The sequence below is a fragment of the Tetrao urogallus genome (genome assembly GCF_951394365.1).
Source record: "Tetrao urogallus genome assembly, chromosome: 4".
In the NCBI taxonomy this organism is placed as follows: Eukaryota; Metazoa; Chordata; class Aves; order Galliformes; family Phasianidae; genus Tetrao; species Tetrao urogallus.
Genome location: NC_136817.1, coordinates 69,960,750 through 69,986,620, shown reverse-complemented (window position 1 = coordinate 69,986,620; position 25,871 = coordinate 69,960,750). Strand labels below are relative to the sequence as shown.

Below are 25,871 nucleotides of genomic sequence, written 5' to 3'. Positions count from 1 at the left end.
GCCAGAACCTCACTAAATTAAGTCCCTCTAGCTGTAGGTGTCTCTGTTCATTGCAAAGGAGTTGGATTAGATGACTTGTGAAGGTTCCTTCCAACTCAAACCTTTCCAAGACTCTATGAAACCTGCTTTCTGGTCTCCAGTGTATCATCATAGAATCACAGAATGGCTTGGGTTGGAAGGGACCTCAAGGATCACCAAACTCCAACCCCTGCCACATGCAGGGCCACCAACCTCCACATTTCATAGCAGCCCAGGCTGCCCAGGGCCCCAAACAACCTGGCCTTGAACACCTCCAGGGATGGACGGGGCATCCACAGCCTCTCTGGGCAGCTGTTCCAGCACCTCACCACTCTCTCTGACAAGAACTTCCCCCTGACATCCAACCTCAATCTTCCCTCCTTCAACTTCAAACCATTTCCCCTTGTCCTGCTATTATCTGCCCTTTCAAAGACTTGGCTCCCCTCCTGTTTATGGGCTCCCTTTAGGTACTGGAAGGAGCTGAAGCAACTTTTGGGTTCTGCATGCTTCTCTTCTTTCCCCCTCCCAGACAAAGCCACCGTACTCCTGGAATGTGAAGGCAGCATTTGTTCATTGTGAGGGCTCTGCCTTGTTTCCACATTTTCCTGAACAAAGGACTGAAATAGTGGGTATATGCGTCACAAGCCTGTCCTGAACATTGCTCACCCTTTCCTGCACAAATATTTGTAAACAGATTGAGAATTAATGTCCAGCCAACTCAAGACCCTTCATAAAAAAGGGGTTTTATTGAAAACAGGATGGCAATCATTTCCCAGATACGCTGCATACAGGCCTTTAAGATGAGAAACAACGTACATAGCAGGAAAACAGCAACCCGCAGCTGTGCACCGAGCGAGATGCATAAAGCATGGGAGCTTATTATTTTACAGCCTCCACCCCTACAAGCACTCCCTTCTTAGGAAAAAAAAGAAATAATACGACATGAAGTTTCTGGTCAGCACATGATAATTCCCTGGGGTTCATTTATGTACAAAACATACAGCTCCGCTAACACCAACAGCTCAACAATCCTCAATGGGAAAACCTTTCCCCATGCCTCTTTTTCTATAATATTCTATCATATTTTTCTAATATGCTCTGCAGCACAAGGTAAGAAGGGGGACAGTATATTCTCCCAGTGTTGCTTCCATGCACACCTTGTCTCTTTTGCTTTGCAGTGATCTGCACACACGGAGTATACTGGCAATGCCAACAAGGGCAGCCCATGAGCAGGACTCATAGCTGGGACTCAGCTCCTCCTCCACTTTTTGGCATTAGGACACAAAATACTGTTGGTTTGGGTTTGTTTCCTTTTCTTCAGGAGCAATAACAAGGCATAAGAGGAAAGGTGGAGCAAGCTGGGTTGGTTCCATTTGGAAAGAAGGCGAGGAAGCATCTACTGCAGGACGATAGCATAGATGCAGCCAGACTCCTCTTGGAAATGGACAGACAAAATACAAAGAGGGAAATTCAAATTAGTAACAGTGGGGAAAAGATACAAAGGTGGTTAAACACCATAACTGGGACCCAGAGAGGTCAGGAAGCCTCCAACTCTGGAGATCCTCAGAACTCAACAGCACGCAGCTTGGAGATCCTTGATGTGACCTCAAGACAGGAGTCTCCTACAGTCTTAATTACTATGAGTCTATTATGAGACTGGAGGATGAGAAGAATTTTAACAGAAATGCCTTCCCATTCTGTTACATTGAGCTTTACCTTAGAAAACTCAGCACTCTCCAGGGACATTCTTGGCAAATTAGTGCACTTCCATCACTATCACTTGTTATTTTTGAGATACCACCACTTCTGGACATCACCACCACAGGGTAGCTGAGGCGTGTTCCCAACACTCCTGGGTCCCTTCTGAGCTCCAACACCAGGAAATGGAGGAAACCTTCAGCAAAAGCCTTCCTATGCTTGCACAATCCAAACAGATGTCCTTTGATTTGACTGCAGCAAGGCTTTTGACGTGCTCTTCCACGTTATTCTTGCATCTCAGTTGGGATGGCCCAATGTGGTGAGCAATAAGCTGGATGGGCTACTGGGCTGGTGGTCAGGATCTGAGGGCCATGGCTTGGAGTTTGTACCCCAAATGGGAGCTGATAACAAGTGGAGAACCCCAGCAGGGTCCATCCTGCCTCAGGAGTGTAGAATGGGTTGGACTCGATCACCTGGTTCTAAACTCTAAGTTGCTTAGCTTCTCCATCAGTGACTCAGAGGAGGCAACAGAGAACATTCCCACCCAGTCTGCAATCAACACCAAATTGAGGAGCACCAGTCAACACAGCGAGGAGTGGGACTGCAATCAGAAGGGGTCTCAATGTGAGATGGGAGCCTGATAAATGCCAAGGTCTACGCCTGGGAGGAAGAAGCCCTCATCAGGCACCAGTGGGGCTGGGGAGCAGCTCTGAGGATGAGCACCAAGAGTTGGCAGGTGGAGCTGAGCAACTTGCTCCAACCTCACTGTGAGCAGAGGGTGGACGGGTCCTCCTGATTGCCCCCCTACCCTGTATAGGAATCCATCCTCCACGACCCCACAAAATGCTGAGTGGATGCAATGCACTTCCCACAGCTGGGACAAACAGCTTCTTTCTTCCTTTAGCCACTATAACTGCAAAGGGATTGAAAATGAACTCAGTGTAAACTATCAGTACATTTTCAGCAAACGAAGGCAGAGCTCTGCAAAGCCTTGGGAAAGCAGGGCTGCTGTAACCTCAGGTGACAAGCAGTCTGCATCCGGGCTATTGTAGTAAACGTATGGGGTTTTTTTTCCCCTCCTCCTAACATGTCTGTTTTCCAAGCTGAATATTTTAAGAATCAAGGCTGCCTGTGATCATATCTAGCCGGCTTAGAATGAACACTGATTTCTTTGCTGCTTCTTTGATCGAAGCCAAGTGGTTTTCTCATGGGTAATAAGGTCACAGGGTTAAAAGAGCAATATGACAATTACAAAAGTTAAATCTATTGCCACTACAGACAGACACACTACCCAGGGTCCATTAGCACGTAGTACAGAATGGTTATCACAGGTCACTGACACCAGTTCACTCTAATGGCTTTTCCTGTGTCCTTATCAATGCGGTGCACAAAGTGTCTCACCCTCAGCCTTTCCCTATGATCTCAGTGCTGTGTTTATAGCTATCTAACTCCACCAGGCACCAGTGGGTCAGCCAAGTCAGCAGACAGTGAGATACGCCAGGACAGAGCGATGGGACAATCTGCAAAGTGTCTGAGATGAACAAGGAGTTACCAGAGACTTCAAGAAGGAAATTTTTTCCATTCCCTCCCCCCCCCCCCCACTCCAGAAAATAAAGGAGTTTAAACTGTTTAAGTTCCCAAGGACACAGAGGGAAAAACTTTACAACCCTGATCTCCAAAATAGAAGTAAAGCCACAGACTTTCCGTGGTACGGTTCGTATTTCAGTATCAAATAAAAGAAACAACTCTAGAGTTACAGAGATGAAAAAAAAAAGAGAGAGGGTTGGGGAGTGCTTATTATTTGAGTCGTGGTTCCTATAAGGGACTTTCTCACCCCTTAAAGAAGAACTTGAGCTGTTTTGCACCCTTAGCTAAAGGACAAATGTTTCGGTGCCCGAGAGAGGCTGCACTGGGGCAGAGGTATGGGAAGGTTCTGGGGTCAGAACACAGCAACCCACCACAGCCAGAAGCAAACACGAGCCCTGGCTTCTCCTCCCAATGCTCTGCATGGTGAAGAGAACACAGAACATCATCCCCATCCCTAAAACAGGCAAGCCAGAACTTACCAAGAGGGCGCAGCCGAAGCACGCTGCGTGTATTTTACTACAGGCACCCCACAGACCTTTCATACTGAGTATTTTAAATAGGCTTATTTTGTTTTTTTTTTTCAATTTGCTTTACGTTTTCTTACCTCTCCTAATGCATTTTGTGCATCAAAGCAGCTTAGGGTCAGAGGGGCTCTGGGTAGAAGCAATATAGCTGATAAAAACGTCAGTGGTGAGATATGACAAATTTATAGTAAATACCTGTCAGCTGCTATTTATCTAAATTATCCAGCTCTGGGATTCTCCACAAATACTCCATCAGCTGCGAGGCAGCTCCACTTTTACACCCGTATTTACATCAGAATCTGCTCCTTTTTTTTTTTTTCTTGTTGTCGGTGGGGGTTTTTTTTGGACACTTGTTCTTTACCCTAAAATGACCCCTTTGTAGCTCGGATCAAAGAGCTGGGAGCGTCAATACCAGTGTCTTCACCAACATGTGAAGAACCTCAAAGTAATTGGTTACCAATTAGCATAAACCTTTACAAGAGAAAAACACCTCGCTGAGACGAACCCTGAGCGCTACCAGGCAGCAGCAGGGGCTGATGCTGGAGCTCCAGCGACCTGAATCACTTTCATCTGCCCCACAGACAACGGCTTGGGAGCGCCCTGCCTGCAAATTATCCTCCCTTTCTCACCTTTCTTTCTTTCTGCTTTAATTCCTTTCTGCTCTCCGTTCGCTCTTTGCTTTCTGACTCGCTACAGCTTATGGGAAACATGAAACAAAAACTGCTTTTCATTTCATGTTATGTAAAGCAAAGCAATTCCATGTCTTGGCCTTGAAATACAAGGCTCCCAACAGCTGTTCAGATGCTCCAGCAGATAAACCATCTGGCCCAAACCTCACCTTTCCTAATTTATTTTGGATATCGATCAAAGCAACCTGAGCATTACATAGACTTTCGTCAAAGACAACATAAAAGATAAAAACGTCAATGGCAAAATCGCTGCACTGAAATCTCCTTGTTTCTTCTTTATATAATAACATTACCATTTTTCAACAAACTTCTCTATTAACTCAAAGAGAAGATGTACCTGATACAAAACAGCCCAGCAGCCTCTTCAGAGGAATGTCCTCAAATAGCTCATTGCTGCTCTACCCAAACCAAAGGGGTTTTTGACACTCAACCCCAGCCAAAAGCAGAGCCAGCCTTGTCCACAGAGCCCACAGCGTGCACCCTGACCTTGCTGCCTCTCTCTGTTACTTCTTCATACAGTGTTCCTGGCTTCTGAAGGACCACCATACCCACGGTCTGATTTTTGGGCAGTCCTATGTGGAGTCAGGAGTTTGGCTCAATGATTTTTATAGGTCTCTTCCAACTTGGGACATTCTAGGATTCTATGATCCTTATGGGTCTCTTCCAAATTTGGGACGTTCATAGAATCACAGAATGGCTCAGGTTGGAAGGGACCTTGAGGATCATACAAGCTCCAACCCCCCACCACACGCAGGGCCACCAACTTCCACCTTTCATACCAGACCAGGCTGCCCAGGGCCCCATCCAACCTGGCCTTGAACACCTCCAGGGATGGACGGGGCATCCACAGCCTCTCTGGGCAGCTGTTCCAGCACCTCACCACTCTCCCTGTGAAGAACTTAGGACATTCTAAGGTCCCATGACCTCTATGGGTCTCTTTCAACTTAGGACATTCTATGACTCCATGCCCCCTATGGATCTCTTTCACATTCTATGATCCCATGATCCTTATGGGTTTCTTTCAATTTGGGACATTCTATGATTCCATAACCCTTGTGGGTCTCTTCTAACTCGGAATACTCAATGATTCTACAGTCCCAGCCTTCTCCAGGTGCTTTTGCCTGTTTTTGTGTTTTATTTTTCTCTTCCTAATAAAAGGATGTTGTACATTTCTCAATACTACCAGGATGCCCACTGAAATACAAAGTTGCTGAACGGCCAGCGACTCAGACCAATGCGAAACTTCAGCTGTAAAGCCTTATATAAAGCAATTCAATGCACATTTGTCACATAAGGAAATCACAGTCTGGGTAAGAACCTGCCGTTTAGGGACAGAACTCCGAAGTCTTACATGACAGTCAAGAAACCTAAGGGCTAACTGCAATCACTGCGCACAGCTGAACGAAGCAACAAAAGCTTATCCAGCAAACACAAAGGACACACGCGCTCCTGCAACGTTTTGTTCCATCACTCCAAGGATTCAAAGCCTCCCCTACGCCCATGTGTTCCTCGGGACAACGTCTCCAGGGCCATTTCCCACACGACACGGGATCGCCGATGAATGGCCCCATAAAGCATCCCACCGGAGCCCGTCCTGCCGCGCCAAGGCCCAGCTCTCCATTAACCACCGCCTGACCCTTGTTCACTTTCTTTCCCCCTCCTCTGCCCTTCCTGAGAAAGTTCAGCGCTTCCTGGAAAAGTCTCGTTGCCGTTTGATATTGTACTTCGCCTTGGTTGCTGAAGGAAGGATTTACAGGTGCCTGGCCCCGTCTGTAAGACCATGACCGAAGGCTGACCTCGCCTTACAATATGTGAACTTCTGCCCTGCTGATAAGGCTGGCAGATATGAGTAGGATTTTTCAAATAATCCTTTGGGAATTTATAAGCAGCACAGCCATAAAACTGAGGTGACTGGAAGGTCGATTTCACTAAAAATAATAAATATCTCAATGTTTATTCAACGTGGGCCTTTTTAACTGCAGGCCAAGCATTTAGATAACGCTATTGTAAATGACAAATATTAGGATTTTTTGGTAACTATTACATTATGATCCTTCCGTCTGACACTGATGTGGTCGTTTCCCTCGACGCGCGCTGGATCTTTGGCATTGTTCAGCTCAAGTTGGGCCTAGAAAGCCAGCTCAGGCTTTGAGCACAGGTCAGAAAAAGGGCAATTTTCTTTTCAGGAGGCTTTTCTAGGGGGGCTCACCTCGTTCTACTCCTATCTCACCAGCACACCTTTTCTCTCTGCTCATTACCATGGCTTTTGGCTGAAATAGGAGAGGGAGGAGGAGAAGGACCGAAGGATCTCAGTGCAGGAGGACAGGACCCAACCCAGTGGGTGGTGATGCACTGGAACAGGTTGCCCAAGGAGGCTGTGGATGCCCCATCCCTGCAGGCATTCAAGGTTAGGCTGGATGTGGCTCTGGGCAGCCTGGTCTGCTGGTTGGTGAACCCTGCACGTAGCAGCGGGTTGAAACTGGATGGTTATTGTGATCATTTTCAACCCAGGCCAGTCTATGATTCTATGATCTGCTGCAGAGCATTGGCCACAATGCCTGGCTTTCCTTCATACGCTTTGGAGAGCTGCACAACCAATCACCTTCCAAGGCAATAAGCAAAGGAACAAGATGGAGAAACAACAAAATTTCAGTGGCACCCTGAGCCCCAAGCCTACAACACTGCATAAATGTGAACCTTCCCAAATGCACAAAACTGCTACGTCCAACCATGAGAGTTCCTCACCCTTCCCATAACAGCACTATGCATAATTACACAGGCATATACCCCTGCATTAACAACAACAAAAAAACCCAACCTGTAAGCTACACAAATGGGATTCCTAAGGCTGTTTTCATTATACATAGACTTCACTGAAGTTTCTCCAAATAAAGTGACACTTTGAAAGGCACAAAGCATTTCAGCCCAGTTGTAATCTTCAATTAGCACACTCCCTGTATCGGGCTTCCAGTGCCAGCTCTGAGTGGGAGCCTTTGTCCAAGATAAACAGAGTAACACATTTTGGGTAGGTTAACTTATTCATTCCGCTACAGAATCATGGCCATGGAGCCAAATTACATAATCATTAACAGATGAAGGCACAAAAAAAAGATTTTACATAAATGTTTTTAATGACAATTCTTTTCCTTTTGCAAATTCGTTTGTATGCCTTGCTGGAGAGCCTGTCTTTCAGAAGTGCCTCTAAAAACAATGCTCTCTCAAGCCTGGCTCCGCTGAGGAAGGGGAGGAAAGCTGCTAACAGAGCTGTGCTTTCATGTGCTGCCTGGCTTCCCATTGCCCAGCTGCAGGAGAGAGCCTCGGAGCAGAAGACATTACCAGCATTAAGGAACAGATGCATTAAGGAACACAGGTCTGGGGGTCGGGAGATTTGTATGCTGCATGGCTCATACATTGCCAAAGGTGTGCTGAAAATTAAAAGTCAAGGTGCAAGCTACAAAGGTCACCTTATCACAGAATGGCTTGGCCAGCAAGCAAATGCAAGCACAGAGCACCTCCAGTCCAGACACATTTTCCAGTGCTTGTAAAGGAGAAAAAGCCCAACTGTTGGGAAACTGGACGTGGCACAGTGACACTTGGGGTTTGGTTGGACAGCAGCAAGCATAACTCTAGCAAAACTTCTCCAAAGCGCTACAAATAAGATCTCTGAAACCATTTCTCCCCTCAACCTCTCAGTTTGCACTGAATAATGAAGTTACTGAGGTCAGAGGAGGGTTCTTTCAGGATGAATCTGCGCCAAAGGTATAAGCACTGGGCCTGCAAACCCAAGGACTGCAGCAGTGGGAGAAAATATCCCCTTATGTTTCAGCAGGCTGCCAGCAGCAGGGCTCACTCACCAGCACGGTGTAGATGTGCAGGCAGCGGTACACGGGTGAGAAGTCCACCAGCTCCTGGGCCCCGGGCACCTGGAAGAGAGCAGGAGGTCAGCACGAGGTGCAGGTCCACCCACCCCAATGAGAATCAGTTGCAGCTCAAAGGTCTGCAAGGCTGAGAGATGCACTGAGATTTCAGGGCTGCAGCAATCGCAGCGATTCTTGACACCTGTCTACATATGTGCACATACAATTCTACAAGTTTCTCAGAGCAGAAAACCATCACTGAATATCATTTTTGTTCCATCTGAGCTTCCCTCTGAAATCACATTCATTTTGCATCCTTTTGTTAACCCGCTCAGCAGAGATTTAATTTTGATCGTAAGCTTCAATATAAGCTTAGGCACCCTTGGCACCCATGCAACATAACAACAACAGCCTTTCTCTGTATTTTTAGTTTGATTTCTTTAAAAACACGAATTCTTCTTTTGCTTTTTGAGATAATAAGACACACAGACTCCAGCACCTTTCAACAGCAGTAGTGAGCCTCTGGTAGGGACAAGGAAGCACAGTTTGGAAGGGTGGGACAGAAGGAGAGAGGGTAAGAGGAAGATCAGAGAGGAAATTTGCATACAAGAAGCTTCTGTCCTTTGGATATGTTGAAGCCAACACAGCATTAAGCTTTTTGGCCAAGGCATAAAGCTAAAGCAACCCTCCTTCTCCCCCAAAATCCAGAGAGGAAGGGAGTGTTCTGTTGACATGCGGTGGAAAAAAAAAAGGGGAAAGATGAAAGGGACCAATGGACAGGCCTGGGAAACATGTTTATTTTTAATTATGCTTAAGAGGCATTTTGCTAAAAAGGAGGTAGGACGGAGCAGGGAGAAAGCTGTGGCTGGATGAGGGCATGCCAATCTCCACCAGCGCTGCCCAAAGCACCTGGGGTGAGCAGCAAAGGCTTTGGGTAGGGGAGTGCAGAACGGGCTTGGAAAGGGAAACGTGGGGATTTCTTTAGAGCACTTCAGGCTGAGGAATCCTAGAGTGCAAAACCTCCAGAGATGGCGACAAGAAGGCAGAGGAATGCCAGGACACGCCGGGCCCAATCATCCCCAGTGACCACCACCAGCACTGGGAGCTGCACGGGATGGATGTGAGAGCTCCCTGTGCTCTTCTAAGCGAGGGGAGATCTGTCATCCCCTCCCACCACCGTCACAGCAGGAGATGTTTTCCTATCAAGCTGAATTCAGGATCAGAAGGTTTTGCTCCTCTCGGATTTGGAGCATTAGCTGAACGCGGCCCGCAGGGAAATATTTCTGATAAAGATTCATGAAATCAGGTTATTGCCAAAAATGGAGCTCACTCCTCCAGAGAAATTCTTTCAAACCAGACTGCAGCATTTTCACAGTCTCTGATCTTCTGTAAAAGCTTTTAAGCCCACACACATGCTCACCAAGAATACGCTGGACGTTCCTGCAGACTTAATATCTGAGACATCAATAATTTTAATATTGCTAATCCACTTAGAAGGCTCCCAGACACGGCTGCATGCAAAACCTGGAATGCACTCGTGAGAAAACGAGCACCCAAACCTTGTGCTGAGATTCTACCTATGAAGTTTGAAGGAGCACCTTGTCCACATCCAGCCCCACAGCAGCACTGTGCCACTGGAACCCATTTCAGCCTCTGCAAGCATCCCCATTCATTGCAGGCAGTGAGACCAGATGGCCTTTAAGGTCCCTCCCAACTCAAACCATTCTATGAATCCATGACCAATGCAGATCTCAGGCAGTTTCAGCACATTGGGCAGTAAGAGCTGCTTTGTAAGGCAAAGAGAAGGCACATTCATGGCTTTCCAAACAGGAATCCACTTTCCCCGATGGAATCTCATGCAACTTTCCCCATACCCCAAAACACAAGGGAAACATGGGCATCCTTCAGGCTGAGCACTTCCCCTTTAGCACCTATTTGAGTTTCTTCCCCAGCATTCAGAAACAGAAATAAACCTCAACAGAACCAATTACTCCTCCGACATCTCCACTTCTGCCTAATCTTTCCCCCCCCCCCCCTTTTAGTTTGTAGAACAACGAGTTGATTCATTTTGTCCAGGGTTCTCCTGTTCCGCAGACCTCGTTCCCAAACCCCGCATTCGGCACACTCACGGTACAGAGCTGTCAGCCTCTGCAAACAGCCCAACCCCTGCCTTCTGCAGGAGCACTTTCAGTTGGGTTCAATGCTGACTGTAGAAAATTTAACCCATTAGAGCCTTGTTTTCAGTGTAAATGTCCATCTGCAGCTGACACGGTCACAACCATGTGCCAGAGATGGCTCGGTGGATGCCCCATCCCTAGAAATGCAGCTGGAAACAGCTCTGAGCAACTGATAGAGTTGTAGCTGTTCCTGTTCACTGCAGGGGAGCTGGACCAGATGGCCTCTATGTGTCCTTTTCAACACCAACTGATTCTATGATGATTCTATGCTGTCTCTGATGAGAGATGCTCCGTTCTGGTTCTATACAAATCTGCAATACAATGGCTTTAATCTCTCTGATCCTTGCTGCTTTCTGATGTAATGACATGACACAAGCATAGATACATTTGCTCCTATTTCATTAGGAAAGAAAAATCCACTTTGAAACACCAGGATTCGTGAGCCAGAAACACAGGTTACTGACCTGTCACTTTGACCCATTAACCCAAGTACATGGGCTCACTGGTGCAGATCACAGAATCATAGAATGCCTTGGGTTGGAAGGGACCTCAAGGATCATCAAGCCCAATCCACCTCGCTGCCACATGCAGGGCCACCAACCTCCACATTTCATAGCAGCCCAGGCTGCCCAGGGCCCCAAACAACCTGGCCTTCAACACCTCCAGGAATGGATGGGGCATCACAGCCTCTCTGGGCAGCTGTTCCAGCACCTCACCACCCTCATAGAAAACAACTTCCCCCTGATATCCAACATAAATCTTTCCTCCCTCAACTTCAAACCATTTCCCCTTGTCCTGTAGTTATCTACCCTTTCACAGAGCTGACTCCCCCCCTGTCTGTAGGCTCCCTTTAGGTACTGCAGGCTGCAATGAGGTCACCCTGCAGCTTCTCTTCTCCAGGCTGAACAAGCCCAGCTCCCTCAGCCTGTCTTTGTAGGGGAGGTGCTGCAGCCCTCTGAACATCTTTGCAATGAATGCATGCACACACAGTACTGCAGCCACAAGTCCAGCCTATGACATTTAGCACCCCGGCTCTTTTCACTGGTATAGACACTGGAGAAGACCTCTAAGCTCACCCTCTGACCACGTTCCTCAGTGCCACATCTCCACAGTTCTGGAACTTCTCCAGGGATGGTGACCCCACCACTCCCTGGGCAGCAGTGCCAGTGCCTGACCAACATTCAGAATGTGTTCACTTTACAAAATAAGCCCCTACTGCTGAAAGAAGCATTGGTTTTGTGTACCTTCAACAATTCTCATCTTATCTCTCTGGGTACCAGCAGCTCTTGGAGGACGCTCAGAGCATTGCAGTACTGGAAGCTGCCACATCGTCCTGCAGACTGATCTCATTCTGGCTGACATTGGAGACAGCAAGCAGACAGCTTTGTCTGGGAACAAAAAGTTTTCTCTCCATGTCCAAGATGGTTTTTTTGTTGTTGTTTTTTTTGTGTGTGTGGAATTACTAGTGAGAGCAAGCAGAAAGTGGAGGCTGATGGCACCCAACGCAGCCATTTATCAGGAGAAGCTGAGAGAGAGGGTCCCAATTCTAGTTCCCTAAACTGTCATCAATCTCTCACCTTCACTTAGAGAATTACAACACTCCTACAGTCAGGTCAACCTGAAAGAATGCCAGAAGTATGATGAGTTTTGGCTACACCTCACACCTGCTGATGTCCTCATTGCCAAACTTCCTCTCCAAACAGAGAACCGTCTGGAATTTGTAGATTTGTTCTTCAGTGAGAGATGAGGAGCTGTTACTCTTTCCTTACAACCTTCCCTCTCCCACAGAGGAGAACCAGGAGGTCCATTCCCACCCAACCACGTCACAAACGCCTGGCCAGACTTCTGGGGAACAAGAAGAAATGAGGGAGAATGCAGGCGAGCTTTGACGTGATGGATTCAACGGGATGGCAAAAGAAAAGTCACTGGAAACGAGAAGAATCTGGATGAGCTTTGTACTAAAAAGCATCCAGAACACTACAAAGGGAGCAGCTGGCACACACTGAGCAGGCCATGGAGCTGCTCAGTATGAAACACTGATCCTCATCCTACCACTTGACATTCATAAAAACTGAACTCAAGTCATCTCCCAGCTCGCTTTACAGCTGTGCCCACGCTCTTGCTCTCATTACAGTGGGAGCTTCCACCACAGTGAAGCATCTGTCTGGACTATGATGTCTCCAGAGTGCAGAACTCTAATGGAGTGGGGAACCACGCCTCACAATGGTCTTCTTGAATGCAGCTGGCACTGCTCCCCATTGCTGCCCAAGAGAGAAAATGATCTACATTAAAAAATAAATGCAACAGTGGAAGCAAAACTCTTCTGGTCCTCTGTTCCTTTCAAAGCTTCTCTTGTTAATTCTGTTCCTGGATGAAGGGGGAGAGGAACTCTGAGATCTCTGGAGCAGTTCATCCAGCCTCGATGGAAAACTCTGTATCGCAGCCTGCTGCAGGGCTCAATTATTTCCCAGAGATTAAAAGGATTGTATTTAACCCACTTTTTGCAGATTCAGCCAGGGAGGGGATCAGAAGGTCTCTCCTGCCAAACACTTCACAAGAACCACCTCTGAACATCATTCTGTTTTCAGCTCTGAGTAGGACTGGGGGCAGGAACCCTTCATTCCTCCCTCCCAGATTCACCCACCACTGGCTGTCCTCCAAACAGAAGTCTCAAGCTCTGCCCTAGCAGTACTCTGCCTTTTGTCACTACACAGAGGAGATAACTGGAAGGTGCAGAGATCAAGCTACCAGTTGAAAAGGTGGAAATAAGCATCAGCCATGGAAAACAACATTCATGTTGCCCTGTCACTGCCAGAAACCTCACCAAAGAGTTTAGCATTGACAGTGTATACCTGTACCAGTTTGAGCTGGCATTAAGTGAATTACTGACCCACCCAGCAGCAGTGCCCTCCCTGCTTCTCACTGTGCTTTTACTGAGTAGGCTGAGAGGGGACACAGCTGTGACACCAAAACCAAACTGACAAAAGAGACATTCCATGCATTGTGCTCAGCAATGAAATATTGGGGAAATTTGTGGATCGTTTTGTTTTGCTTCCCCAGAAAATGTCCACTGCTTGGAGACTGGCTGGGCATCCATCTGATGGCGGGATGTGGGCAATGACTGAGTCTGCACCAACAGCAGAGTTTCTTTTCTCTCTTTGCTTATTAAGCCACCTATACAATCAGCCCATGAGTTCTCCCAGTTTTGTCCTTTAGACCTCATCCAACCTACTGGAGGTGAGAAGGGGGAGTGGGTGAGCAGCTGGGGGGGTTCTCAGCTGCCAGCTGAAGTCACTCTCAGTTGTAACACAAATACTGATCCCTTGGGTTTAACGACTCTATTACCAGGTGATAGGATCACACAATGGCCAGAATAGCCAGGGTTGGAAGGGACCTCAAGGATCATGAAGCTCCAACCCCCTGCCACATGCAGGGCCACCAACCTCCACATTTCATACAAGACCAGGCTGCCCAGGGCCACAAACAACCTGGCCTTCAACACCTCGGAGCATCCACAGCCTCTCTGGGCAGCTGTTCCAGCACCTCACCACTCTCTCTGTCAAGAACTCCCCCCTCACATCCAACCTCAATCTCCCCTCCCTCAACTTCAAACCATTTCCCCTTGTCCTGCTGTTATCTACCCTTTCACAGAGCTGACTCCCCTCCTGTCTGTAGGCTCCCTTTAGGTACTGAAAGGCTGAAATGAGGTCACTCCGCAGCCATTTCTTCTCCAGGCTGAACAAACCCAGCTCCCTCAGCCTGTCTTTGCAGGGAGATGCTCCAGCCCTCTGCCCATCTTTGTGGCTCTCCTCTAACCCTCTCCAGCAGCTCCCTGCCTTTCTTGTATTGGGGGCCCTAGACCTCCATCCATTTGCACTCAAAAAGGAAAAATAAATGGGAGAAGAAGATGGGAGGGTTGAAGATGACGACAGTGGAGGGGGGAGAAGACAATGATGGAGGGGGAGAAGCAGCAGAAAAAAAGACAAAGACAAAAAGAGAAAAACGTAAGAAACAAACAAACAAACAAACAAAACAAAACAGAAGAAAACTAAAAAAGAAAAAAGAAAAAAAAAAAAAAGCAGAAGAAAACGAAATAAATAAATAAGAAAATCAACAACCGAAGAAAAACCCATTAAATAAAACAAAATAGCTCTCTTTCCAGAGAAAAGAAACCCGGAGGGCAAGGAGTTTGGGGAAGCGCCGCAGCGGGACCCGCCCGCCCCGTTTCATCACCACGGACAGCGGCCGCTGCCGGGCAGCTGCGGGTGGAGCTCAGAGCGCCGGCAACGGGGAGGCGATACAAAGTGGGGAGGTGATCCTAAATGGGGAGGTGATCCTAAATGGGGAGATGATCCTAAATGGGGAGGGGATCCAAAGTGGGGAGGTGATCCTAAATGGGGAGATGATCCTAAATGGGGAGGTGATCCAAAGTGGGGAGGTGATCCTAAATGGGGAGATGATCCTAAATGGGGAGGTGATCCTAAATGGGGAGATGATCCTAAATGGGGAGGCGATCCTAAATGGGGAGATGATCCTAAATGGGGAGGCGATCCTAAATGGGGAGGCGATCCTAAATGGGGAGGGGATCCTAAATGGGGAGGCGATCCTAAATGGGGAGGGGATCCTAAATGGGGAGGGGATCCTAAATGGGGAGGCGATCCTAAATGGGGAGATGATCCTAAATGGGGAGGCGATCCTAAATGGGGAGGCGATCCTAAATGGGGAGGCGATCCTAAATGGGGAGGGGATCCTAAATGGGGAGGCGATCCTAAATGGGGAGATGATCCTAAATGGGGAGATGATCCTAAATGGGGAGGCGATACTAAATGGGGAGGCGATACTAAATGGGGAGGTGATCCTAAATGGGGAGATGATCCTAAATGGGGAGGTGATCCTAAATGGGGAGATGATCCTAAATGGGGAGGTGATCCTAAATGGGGAGGTGATCCTAAATGGGGAGGTGATCCCAACTGGGGAGATGATCCTAACTGGGGAGGTGATCCTAAATGGGGAGATGATCCTAAATGGGGAGGTGATCCTAACTGGGGAGATGATCCTAAATGGGGAGATGATCCTAAATGGGGAGGTGATCCTAAATGGGGAGATGATCCAAAGTGGGGAGGTGATCCTAAATGGGGAGATGATCCTAAGTGGGGAGGCGATCCTAAATGGGGAGGCGATCCAAAGTGGGGAGGCGATCCTAAATGGGGAGGTGATCCTAAATGGGGAGGTGATCCTAACTGGGGAAATGCTCCAAACCGGGGAGATGATCCAAACTGGGGAAATGATCCTAACTGGGGAGATGATCCTAACTCGGAGATGATCCTAAATGGGGAGATGATCCTAACTGGGGAGGTGATCCTAAATGGGGAGATGATCCTAACTGGGGAGGTGCTCCAAACTGGGGAGATGATCCACAATTGGGGAGATGCTCCTCAGCTGAGGGTTACTGCACTGTGCTGCACGAATTGCGGTATTCATCTCCCCTCCTTGGTATTTACACCATCCAGTGGAACAGGAGGGATCTGAAGTGCGCTATAGTCTTCGTTCCCTGTTAGGAAGCAGTGATCTGGGATGGAGAGGAAAGAACTCAACAGAACAAACTTGGGAAAGGCAGCCCTGGGCATGGAACTGTGGCACAGATGAGGGAAAGGACCCTCGACAAGTTGAGCAGTAGGCACGGAACCTCATGAGGTTCTACAAAGTCGAGCACAAGGTCTGCACCTGGGCTGCTGCAAGCTCTGCTATCAGCACAAGCTGGGGATTGTGAGGATGGAGCACAGCCCTGCCAAAAAGGACCTGGGGGTACTGGTGGGTAGGAAGCTGGACATAAGCCAGCAATGTGCCCCCACAGCCCAGACAGTCAACATCATCCTGGGCTGCATCCAAAGCAGCGCAGCCAGCAGAGCAGAGGAGAGCTGATCCTGCACCTCTACTTTGTGCTGGTAAGGCCTCACCTGGAGCAATGCATCCAGATGTGGAATCCTCAGCACGGGAGGGACTGCAGTGTGACCAGAGGAAGGCAACAAAAATGATCCCAGGGATGAAACACCTCTCCTACCAGGACAGGCTGTGCAGCCTGGAGAAGAGAGGGCTCCAGGGAGACCTGAGAGCAGCCTTCAGTATCTAAACAGGCTGTGAGAAGGAAGGGGACAGACTCTGTAGCAGGGTCTGTTATGACAGGACATGGGGAAACCATTTCAAAGGTTAAAAGAGGGGAGATTCAGACTGGATATAAGGGGAAAGTTTTTTGCACTAAGGGCAGTGAGGCATTGGCACAGGTGACCCAGAGAGGTGGTGCCACTTGGAGACACCCAAGGTCAGGCTGAATGGGGCTAGGAGCACCAGGTGGAGCTGTGGATGTCCCTGATCATTGCAGGGAGTGGGACCAGATGCCCTTTAAAGGCCCTTCCAACCCAAACCATTCTACAGTTCTACTACGAGAAATCACTGCTAAAAAAAGGGCCAGCAACAGAAACACACCAGGAACTACAATTGCATCCTCAAAAATTCTGTCCTAATGAAACTCTTCTCAGCATAAAGCATGCATCTGCCACAAGACTCGCTGCACAGAAAAAGCTCAATATCAATATCCTGCGTGCTGTGCAGCAATTTATCTGCTTTGAAAGGCCACAGAACTGCAGGACTGAAGGCAGGAGCTGCTCTGCTCTCCTACCACATTAAGCATCTCTGCTGAGCCTGCTAGCAAGGACAGAAGTGCAAAATGACCCAACTCAGAAAGGCTCCATGGTCTGCTCAGCATCTTTATGGCGTGCTGCACAGGGGCACGAAACACTGAGTGAGGTGTGAGCACCGAGACACAGCTTATCACCCCAATGCCCTGAGTTTGATGGCATCCAGTTACCTCTTCATCCTCCTCCTCATCTTCAACATCCAGGATACCCGAATCCTGCTCAGACATGGGGCTAGTGTTCTTTACCTCCAAATCTGAGCCTGCGCAGCCTTCTTTCTTGGACTTCTTCCCCCCGCTTATCCTGGGGTGCTGCGATACAATATTGTCCAGGTTTCTTTGCTGCTGTGCCTAGAAAAAAAGCAGATTTCAAGCTTTACGACAGCATCCTCGGACGTATTTTTTTGGCCAAAAGATGCAATCAGTCATGAAATACGACAAATGAGACAAAATAAAACACACACACTTAATGGAACTTTGAAATGTTATGTTTTTCCAAACCCAGATATTCCAAAGAAACAGAAGATTCATTTCAAAACCATTCCAGGGATTATGCAACAATACAAACAATATTCTGACTCTTCACAAATCAAAATGCCAAACCCATCGTCCTGCCATATTGATCTATTTACAGCACAGACGCAGAAATATTAGCCCATAGGCCATGTGGTGACTGTCACAGGCTAAATTAAAGGACCTACTTAACTGTTGGATTTGTTCCTCTTTTCAACCCGTGTCAGCACAAAACATTCCACATCTGGACCCCAGAGGTTCCTGAAAGCATTTTTGTGGTACCCCAGGAGATCTTAATTGCGGTGCTGCTGATTTACAGAACAATCTGTGCAAGGTATTCAACCAGGATGCTCGGCCTGGGAGAAGGCCACAGCTCGTGGAGCAAAGCATGTGGCCCCAGTGCAGCTCCCTCAGCCCTGGGCTCCCTTTATAGCAGAGAGCAAGTTGCTGCAAAGCTTTCTTGGCTTCTAAGAGGAAAAATCAATTAGCCCCAATTGCCCAAGAGCAGAAAATGAGCTTCGAGCTGGAGCACAAGGAGGAGCAATGGCTGTGCTGGAACCTCCAAGGTCAGGCTGGACACCATGGAGAGCCCAAACCATCAAAACGATTTCCTTGTCAACGCTGACCAAGGATTCACATCCCACCAAAAGAATTTCTGAGTGAGTTTTAATTCCACAGCCTCTCTCAGCTCAGCTCCCTTTCGAATCCCTCCCTGGGAAGAAATACCCCAGAGACAGATCACTGGTGCAGATCTGAAGAATATTAAAACCGAGCGCGGCGCCGATCTCTCCATCCCTACAAAACCCACCGTGCTGCAAGGCAAAGCCCACCCTGCATGCATCTGCACACCAACCAGCTTCACCACAGCTGCCAAACGGGGCAACGACTGCAAAACTGAACGTATAAATGACACGGACCGTGGCTGCAGCAGGGTTGGAGCGATGGAACGGAGCGCCGTGCAACAGCCCAATCTTGACCTCTAGTGGTTGGAACGATGTAGGATCTCTGCAAGTGCTGCTGTTAGGAGAGCTGTAAGGGCTAAGCAAGGGGACTAGCAAACTTCCTTCGGAAGATCTCCTCAGGGAGGAATCTCAACTGGAGGGATTTTTTGCAACAGAGCCAAAAAGGCCGAGGTCTGTGTTAGCACTGCTCAAGACAAATTTTGCTAGCAACGTCAATACTTGAAGCAATTGGGGAAAAGTGGCCTTTTTTGCATTAGAAATCTCTAACTTCAGAGACGCTGCTCTATAGAAAGGCATTGCAACACCATATAAAGGGAATTAGGACTTCAAAAAGGGGAGTGAGCTCTTGGTCCTTCTGAAGCCCACACAACAAAGAGGTCCAAGCTCAGCTCTCCTCTCAGATACACCCACTAATGACATAAGTTACTCAACCAAAGTGTACTGAAGTTATAATGCTGGATCCACTGTAAATCACACCAAAAGCAAGCTCAGCGCGCTCATTAAATTCACTCAAATTTATGTAATTTTTTTTTCCCGCCTCTAGAAAGAGAAGGAAAAAGAATGGGAAAATGCAAAGTTTTACATCAAACATTGAGCTTCATACAGATCATTAACAGGGTGTAGGCAGATCACAGGATGAGAAGTGGTCATGGGAGAAGAACAAGCTGGACTAGCAAGCGGAAGGACGCAGTCCTTGGCTTCAACCTTCAATGCCCAAACCACGAGCACACAACACTCTGCATTTTAGGCTGAGCATGGAATTAAGTCTCCCCGGAGGACCCTGCAAATGTCCTTGGGAAGCACAGCGCCTTGCCACCCAATGGCTTTCCAAAGCCTTTCCAAACATGAGGTGTTACTACATGAACACAGGAACGGGAGCTGAATGTCCCTGTTCATTGCGGGGGGTGGGACCAAGTGGTCTTTAAGGGTCCCTTCCAACTCAAACCATTCTATTCAAGGCCAGGTTGGATGGGGCACTGGGCAGCCTGGGCTGCTATGAAATGTGGAGGTTGGTGGCCCTGCTTGTGGTGGAGGGGTTGGAGCTTGGTGATCCTTGAGGTCCCTTCCAACCCAAACCATTCTGTGACTCTATGATTCTATGATTTAAGGTCCCTTCCGACCAAAGTCATCCCATGATTCCTTCAGCCACGCTCACAGGAGGTGCACACAGCAGCACATAACGTCTACGGATGAGTAGAATTCATATGAAGAATGAAAAGCAAGAAAGCCTGCCCCAGGAAAAGTCACTGCTCCAACTCAAGAAGTTCAACATCTCAAACAAAGGCCACGTTTTGCATTTTGCATCGTTTTGATTTTGTTCATGAACTGAAGCTCACAAAAACTGACAGCATTCCAAGTCCACAGCAGGGAAAACAAAAGTGTGTGTGCCACCTCCTGAGGAATAAAAGAACCCAGAGGGAATCCCAGTGTCCTCTGAACTTTCCAGCCCATCAAAAGCAATTTCAATTCGGGGAATTTGGAGAAGTCCTGTGTGAGAAGAGGTTTCCCAGCACTTTTAAGCCTGATCACTGAAATGCAATGGAACACCAACCAGGGAGACACCAAAGAACACCAACACAGCACAGTGGCTGTTCCTTCCATAGGGCACTGAGTGCGTCCCCCCATCCCACCCCACATCCCTCCAGCCCCAGCCCTGTAACCCAGGTGTGATGCTGGAGCTGCACAACCAGAAAGAACAGTAATTGCTTTTCCATTAACAGTAGGGCATTTCCCCCACCCCCACTCTTGGCAGGAAACAATATGGACTGAAGTGACCTACAAGTGAGAAATATCAAATTTTCTTTAACTTCGGGCAGGCCTGGGTGAAGTCACCGAGGTTTCAGTTTCACCTTGAGAAAAAGAGAGAGCTGGGGAGAGGCCCAGAGGAAGCAGCTAAAGAGAAATTTGGGCTTCACCGCAAGGAACTCACGCTCAGACCTTCTCTCTTTCCCTCCCAGACCCGCTCCCTCCCGGGCCGGGGTGCAGCAACACAACTATGCAATATATTTGACGTTGCCCATAAAGGATGAAAAACGACCTGCGGAGCAGGAACATTTGGATTTTAATGTTCTGTTTCACATAAAGGCATCTGCAGGGAGCCCAATGAGGAGGCACACTTGAGGAACCACATCAAAGCAGGGGCGACACTCCAGCGTGCCCCCTGAAAACACAGCAACCTGTGGCTATGGGGGAGGAGAAGAGCCCTCCAGGGACAAAAATAAAATAAAAAACCCCCTCTACCTTTTGGTGTGGTTTACATGAAAGCGAGAGCGTTTTCGTATCCTTTGGTAAAATTGCCTCTGTTATACAAGACTATCAATCTCTCCGCTCTCTGCTTAACGTGACAATAAAGTTTAGAAACCAAATGTGTGTTCGTAGCTAGCGTTACATTTAGCAATAACGCACGAAGCGTTTGCTTCACGTAGCTGGGGCTGCCTCCAAGCACAGCCACCCTCTGGCCCGTGCACAGCACTCAGCCAGCAGACACAACCCGAACACAAACCCTATTTCCAGGCTGATACAAAAGCAAACACAGCTTCCCCTCTCCAGCCCGTTGCTTCAGGTCATTCGATGCTGGTTGTCATATCCAGATCAGCACTGCCCGTAGCACAGCACAGGAGCTGCTGCTCAGGCTTTGTTGGCTGAATACCGAATCAATCCTTTTGGCAGCCATCCCTTCAGAAACAGAGGAGAGAAAGAATTGGGGGGGAAAGCAGTCCTAGCCTTATTACGTTCCCTCAAGCTGTCCACTTTCACACTGCCACATGCCCCTCTACTAAATGCCCAGCCTTACATGATGTGGCTTTGGGGGTTTGCCATTCAAGTCTGTCTCTCAAGAGTCCTAAATGTGAGGAGCTGTGGGTGCCCCATCCCTGGAGGTGTTTGAAGCCAGGTTGGATGGGGCCCTGCACAGCCAGCGCTGGTGGGGGCAACCAGCCCACGGCAGGGGGTTGGAGCTCCATGACCTTTAAACCCAAGCCATTCTGTCATTCTGTGTAATACCGATCCCAATAGTTGCCATCCCTAAGCTGCAGCACCAAGTTCTGCAAAGCCATTGCAATTCAGGTAAGCCATCGAGAGCCCAGTCTAGGTGTGCTAAGGGAGAGAGAAATCAAATGCATTGGCTTAACCCACTGGGAGCAGAGCTATCCAAAGCTATCCAAAGGAACAAAGGGAACCCAGCCCCACAGCCATCCCACACGGCTGGGTTGGAGCAGCAAGGCAGCCATGGGCTCCCCCAGCTCTGCCTCCAGAAAGCCACACACCAAAAGGGAAAGTTGCTACACCTCCTACACGGCGAATGAGCTCCTTTAAAACTCAATTAGCTTTTTATAGGTTTTTTATGACTTTGTCTTGTTTTCTGCCTCGGTTTGCCAATGTTGACAGTGAGTCTTACCTCCCGTCACCTCCACCCACCAACGACCTGACAATATTTACTTCTTAGAAGAATCTAATTAGCTCTTTCCTGATGAGACGGTAGATAAGGCACAGCAAAAGAGGTTCTATTATTCAGACAAGGTTGCAGTACTGCTGTGGTTGGCTTCGGTGGTTTTGATTACTTACTGAACGTTCGCTGCCGTGATTGTTTTATGGACCCCTCTAATGGGCTGAGACACAGAACTCTAAAATATCGTTTCACCATATCCCCAGGAATGGGATACATACTCCTTCAACAGCATTACAAAAAGCAGACCGGCTACAGGGGAAGAGAGGAGAAAGTTAATAAAAAATGACAGTGCGGCTGGCTCCCCGCCAGAGATCCATTTGAAAGTTATAAAATCCCCCTCAGATCAGATAAAAGCACGCATTATTATTGCAAGGTGTAAACTCAACACGCTGACACAGCTTCTGTTTTCAGTTTTAACTAAAACCCCGTCGCTTGTCGAGATGATAAGAGCTTCTGCCTATCTGCCTGCTTGGTGTTAAGCGGTTATCGCGGCAAACAATTTGTCAGAGGTCTGTCTGAAGAAGTTCACCACCAGCACAGGAAATGAGCTCCAAAAAAGCGATGGATGCATAGACCTGTTTTCTTTTTAACTTGATATTCGGTCATTAAAAATATAACTTAGGAAATGCAGCATTCAGTGAGTTTCCTCCAATAAATGCCCTGCAGAGATTGCTTGATGATCCTTGAGGTTCCTTCCAACCCAAGCCAGAGATTCTACTTCAACTTGGCGCCACTCCTCCTTTCCTACAAACAACTGCTCCACCTTAAGCCCCCACCCCCCAATGCTAAAAATCAAGCTCATCACAGCAACGTTCCCAAAATCACCTCTGCACAGATATATTCTGGCATCCAGAGTGCAACGAAGATTTCTGCCTTTACTTTGACCCAACAATTTATGGATAGGACCCTGGAGGTGTTCAAGGCCAAGTTGGATGGGGCCCTGGGCAGCCTGGGCTGCTATGAAACGTGGAAGTTGGTGGCCCTGTGTGCAGCAGGGAGGTTGGAGATTCATGATCCTTGAGGTCCCTTCCAACCCAAGCATTCTATGATCCTATGATTGTGAATGGCCTCAATGTGCCAGGAGAGAGTCAGGTTGGAAACACTGGATGACAGGAAACAACTCTTCCCAAAAGAGTGGTCAGGCATTGGGCACAGGCTGCCCAGGGAGTGGGGAAGTCACCATCCCTGGATGTGCTCAAGAAATATGGAGATGTGGCACTGAGGGACGTGGTCAGGGGGCAAGATGGGATGGGTTGGACGTGGTTGTCTTTGAGGTCCTTTCCAACCTTAATGGTTCTACGATCGCCATCCCCATACTCCTGCTTTTTCCCTATCCATAACACAAGGTCAGTGTTATTTATACCCTCAATGTTCATCATAAAGAGTAGCTCGGTTAATTCAGCACTTTATCAGAAAGCTATTAAGCTTCTGCTGTTCTTTGGAGGAGCGATCAGAACACGGTGCTCTCCTTCCCGGGAGCTGTAAAGAGAAGTTTATCACATTAGCACTGATAAAAGGACTCAGGCAACCGAGTCCTCTGGGTCAGCTGCACAGTTAAAGTCAAAAAGTCATTTTTTAAGAAGTACTTTCTGAAGCAAGGTGTTGATTTACACTTCTGTGCATTCTGGCGTCGAGAACAAGATATCTGCGCGCAGGCATCAAAAGTAGCTCGGTTATGTGATTAAAAAGTGCATTTATCACATTTACACAGAGAGGAGAAGCTGAAAATTAGATAAGGGGCCTAAAAGCAAGAGAAGGAAGGCTGTCGTACGAGCATTCCACACACATCAAGGACTGCAGCCCCACACCTGAGCCTTCCTTCTATCCGTAATGCTGAACGCCACGTTTTGTTGTGGGTTTTTTCTCTGCCTTCTCATAAAAATCACAGAATATCCCAGGTTGGAAGGGACCCACAAGGACCATTGAGCCCGACCCCCTGGCCCCACAGAGGACCACCCCAACCCCAAACCCTATGGCTGAGAGCCATGTTCCAATGCTCCCTGGGCTGCAGCAGCTCGGGGCTGTGCTCACTGCCCTTGGGAGCTGCTCCATGCCCACCGCCCTATGGGGCAGAGCCTTTCCCTTCCCATCCCCAGTGACTACAGCCTATTTGAAGCTGCTGTGCTAAGAATCACTCTGCTTAATACCTCCACCCTGCGTGCTGGGAATGACAAAGGAGGAAGGGCTGCTCGCTCAGCCAGGATAGGGAATCAGGGCTGCAGCTCATCAGCTCCGGCGCTCCGAGCTGCACTTATTTATCTTGACCCTCAGAAAGTTATACAGCTAAAGGAGGGTTCGTCCTCCCCTCCTGGCCCCAGATTAAACTCCTTTATCCCATTCACTGTGGGAGTTCCCAGACTGCTGTTTCACACACCCTCTTTCTGGGCCTTGTCAAACTCTGCGCAGATAAGTTTCCTTTCAAGATTCTGCTTTTGTTTCCAGTTATCGGCCTGGTTTTGGTTTTCTTGAGATCCTGAGAAACAGGCAATGTTCAAAGCACCTCTCCTAGATAGTCTGGATTGGCCTGGAACACAGCAAGATCCATCAAAAGGAGAGGATAAAGCCCTGGGCCACGGACAGAACATCTTCTGGCTTTTCTTAAATGAGACCTGGGGGGATGCACTGAGCTTTGGATCTAACGCACAGCCCGGATCCACCATCAGAAGCTGTCCTCAACCATACCAATAACGTGGGACAACAGGTCCCACTGCTGAACCCCAACTGCAGCCGTCCACCAGCACAGATCTTCTCTCCCAACCTTCTTCTGTAAGCCTGAGAGCAGCAAAGCACTGCAGAGCACAGCCCGATAGATCACCACATCCCTGCAAGCTCAAGAGCATGCTGCGGATGGGAAGACCCTGTCACAGTACAATTCTGCTTTGGTTTGTTGGGTTTTTTCCTGTGATGGAGAAATATTCTTTCAGTAGGACCCCATTCAAGCTGCCATTGGCTTCAGGTTCATGTTATAAGGCTAAATTCAGAGCTATAGACTGACTTCTGGAAAAATAGGTGGCAACACAGGGTAAGAATCACAGGAGTTAAAGAATGAATCAAAACTTGGTCTCACCTTGCTTCTTTAAGTTGACATAAGATCCCTTTTTAAAGCAGGAGCAGCTACTGAAGAATTAAAGCTACATATTACAAACATATATTTCACGTCCAACGTCCTAACTTCCAAATCTCACATCCTAACTTCCAAATCTCACATCCTAACTTCCAAAGCTCACAAAGCGCTCATTCAAATCCCAAATCTGCTATTTCCCAGACATCATCTGCCCCCCAAAGGCCAATGGGGAAACTGCAGAGAATTCCTCAAAGCCAACACTTCCCTTTCTGTTATAATCCTGTAGAATTTCTTTACGAAATCAGAGAGCTACCATAGAATCACCAAGGTTGGAAAAGATCTCCAAGATCATCCAGTTCAGCCGTCTACCCACCGCCAATTTTTCCCCATCAAACTGTGTCCCTTAGCACCACATTTAAACATTCCTTCAGCACCACCAGGGACAACAGGAGCCATCAATGAAGACATGAGAAGAGTGTTAAATCTCCTCTTACTTTGTTTCTTTCTAATTTTCAGGCAGACCACTGTCCCTCACCCAACAGGATTTCAGGACAACAAGACCAATGCCTGAGTTAGAGTGCTGGCCATGCCAAACCCAAAGAAAACACTTATTGCCTCCATGGAGCCAGGATTTGACCCCTAT

At 48.0% G+C, this 25,871-nt stretch overlaps 1 protein-coding gene across 1 annotated transcript in view; it reads right to left on the bottom strand.

The window, feature by feature from the left end:
• EXOC6B (exocyst complex component 6B) overlaps nt 1-25,871 on the bottom strand; it is a gene marked incomplete at both ends in the record, with an annotated part of 241,370 nt that overhangs the window by 121,651 nt on the left and 93,848 nt on the right. The window contains 2 exon segments of the mRNA XM_079534332.1: nt 8,371-8,439; nt 17,416-17,592. Coding sequence (XP_079390458.1) covers nt 8,371-8,439; nt 17,416-17,592 — 246 coding nt within the window.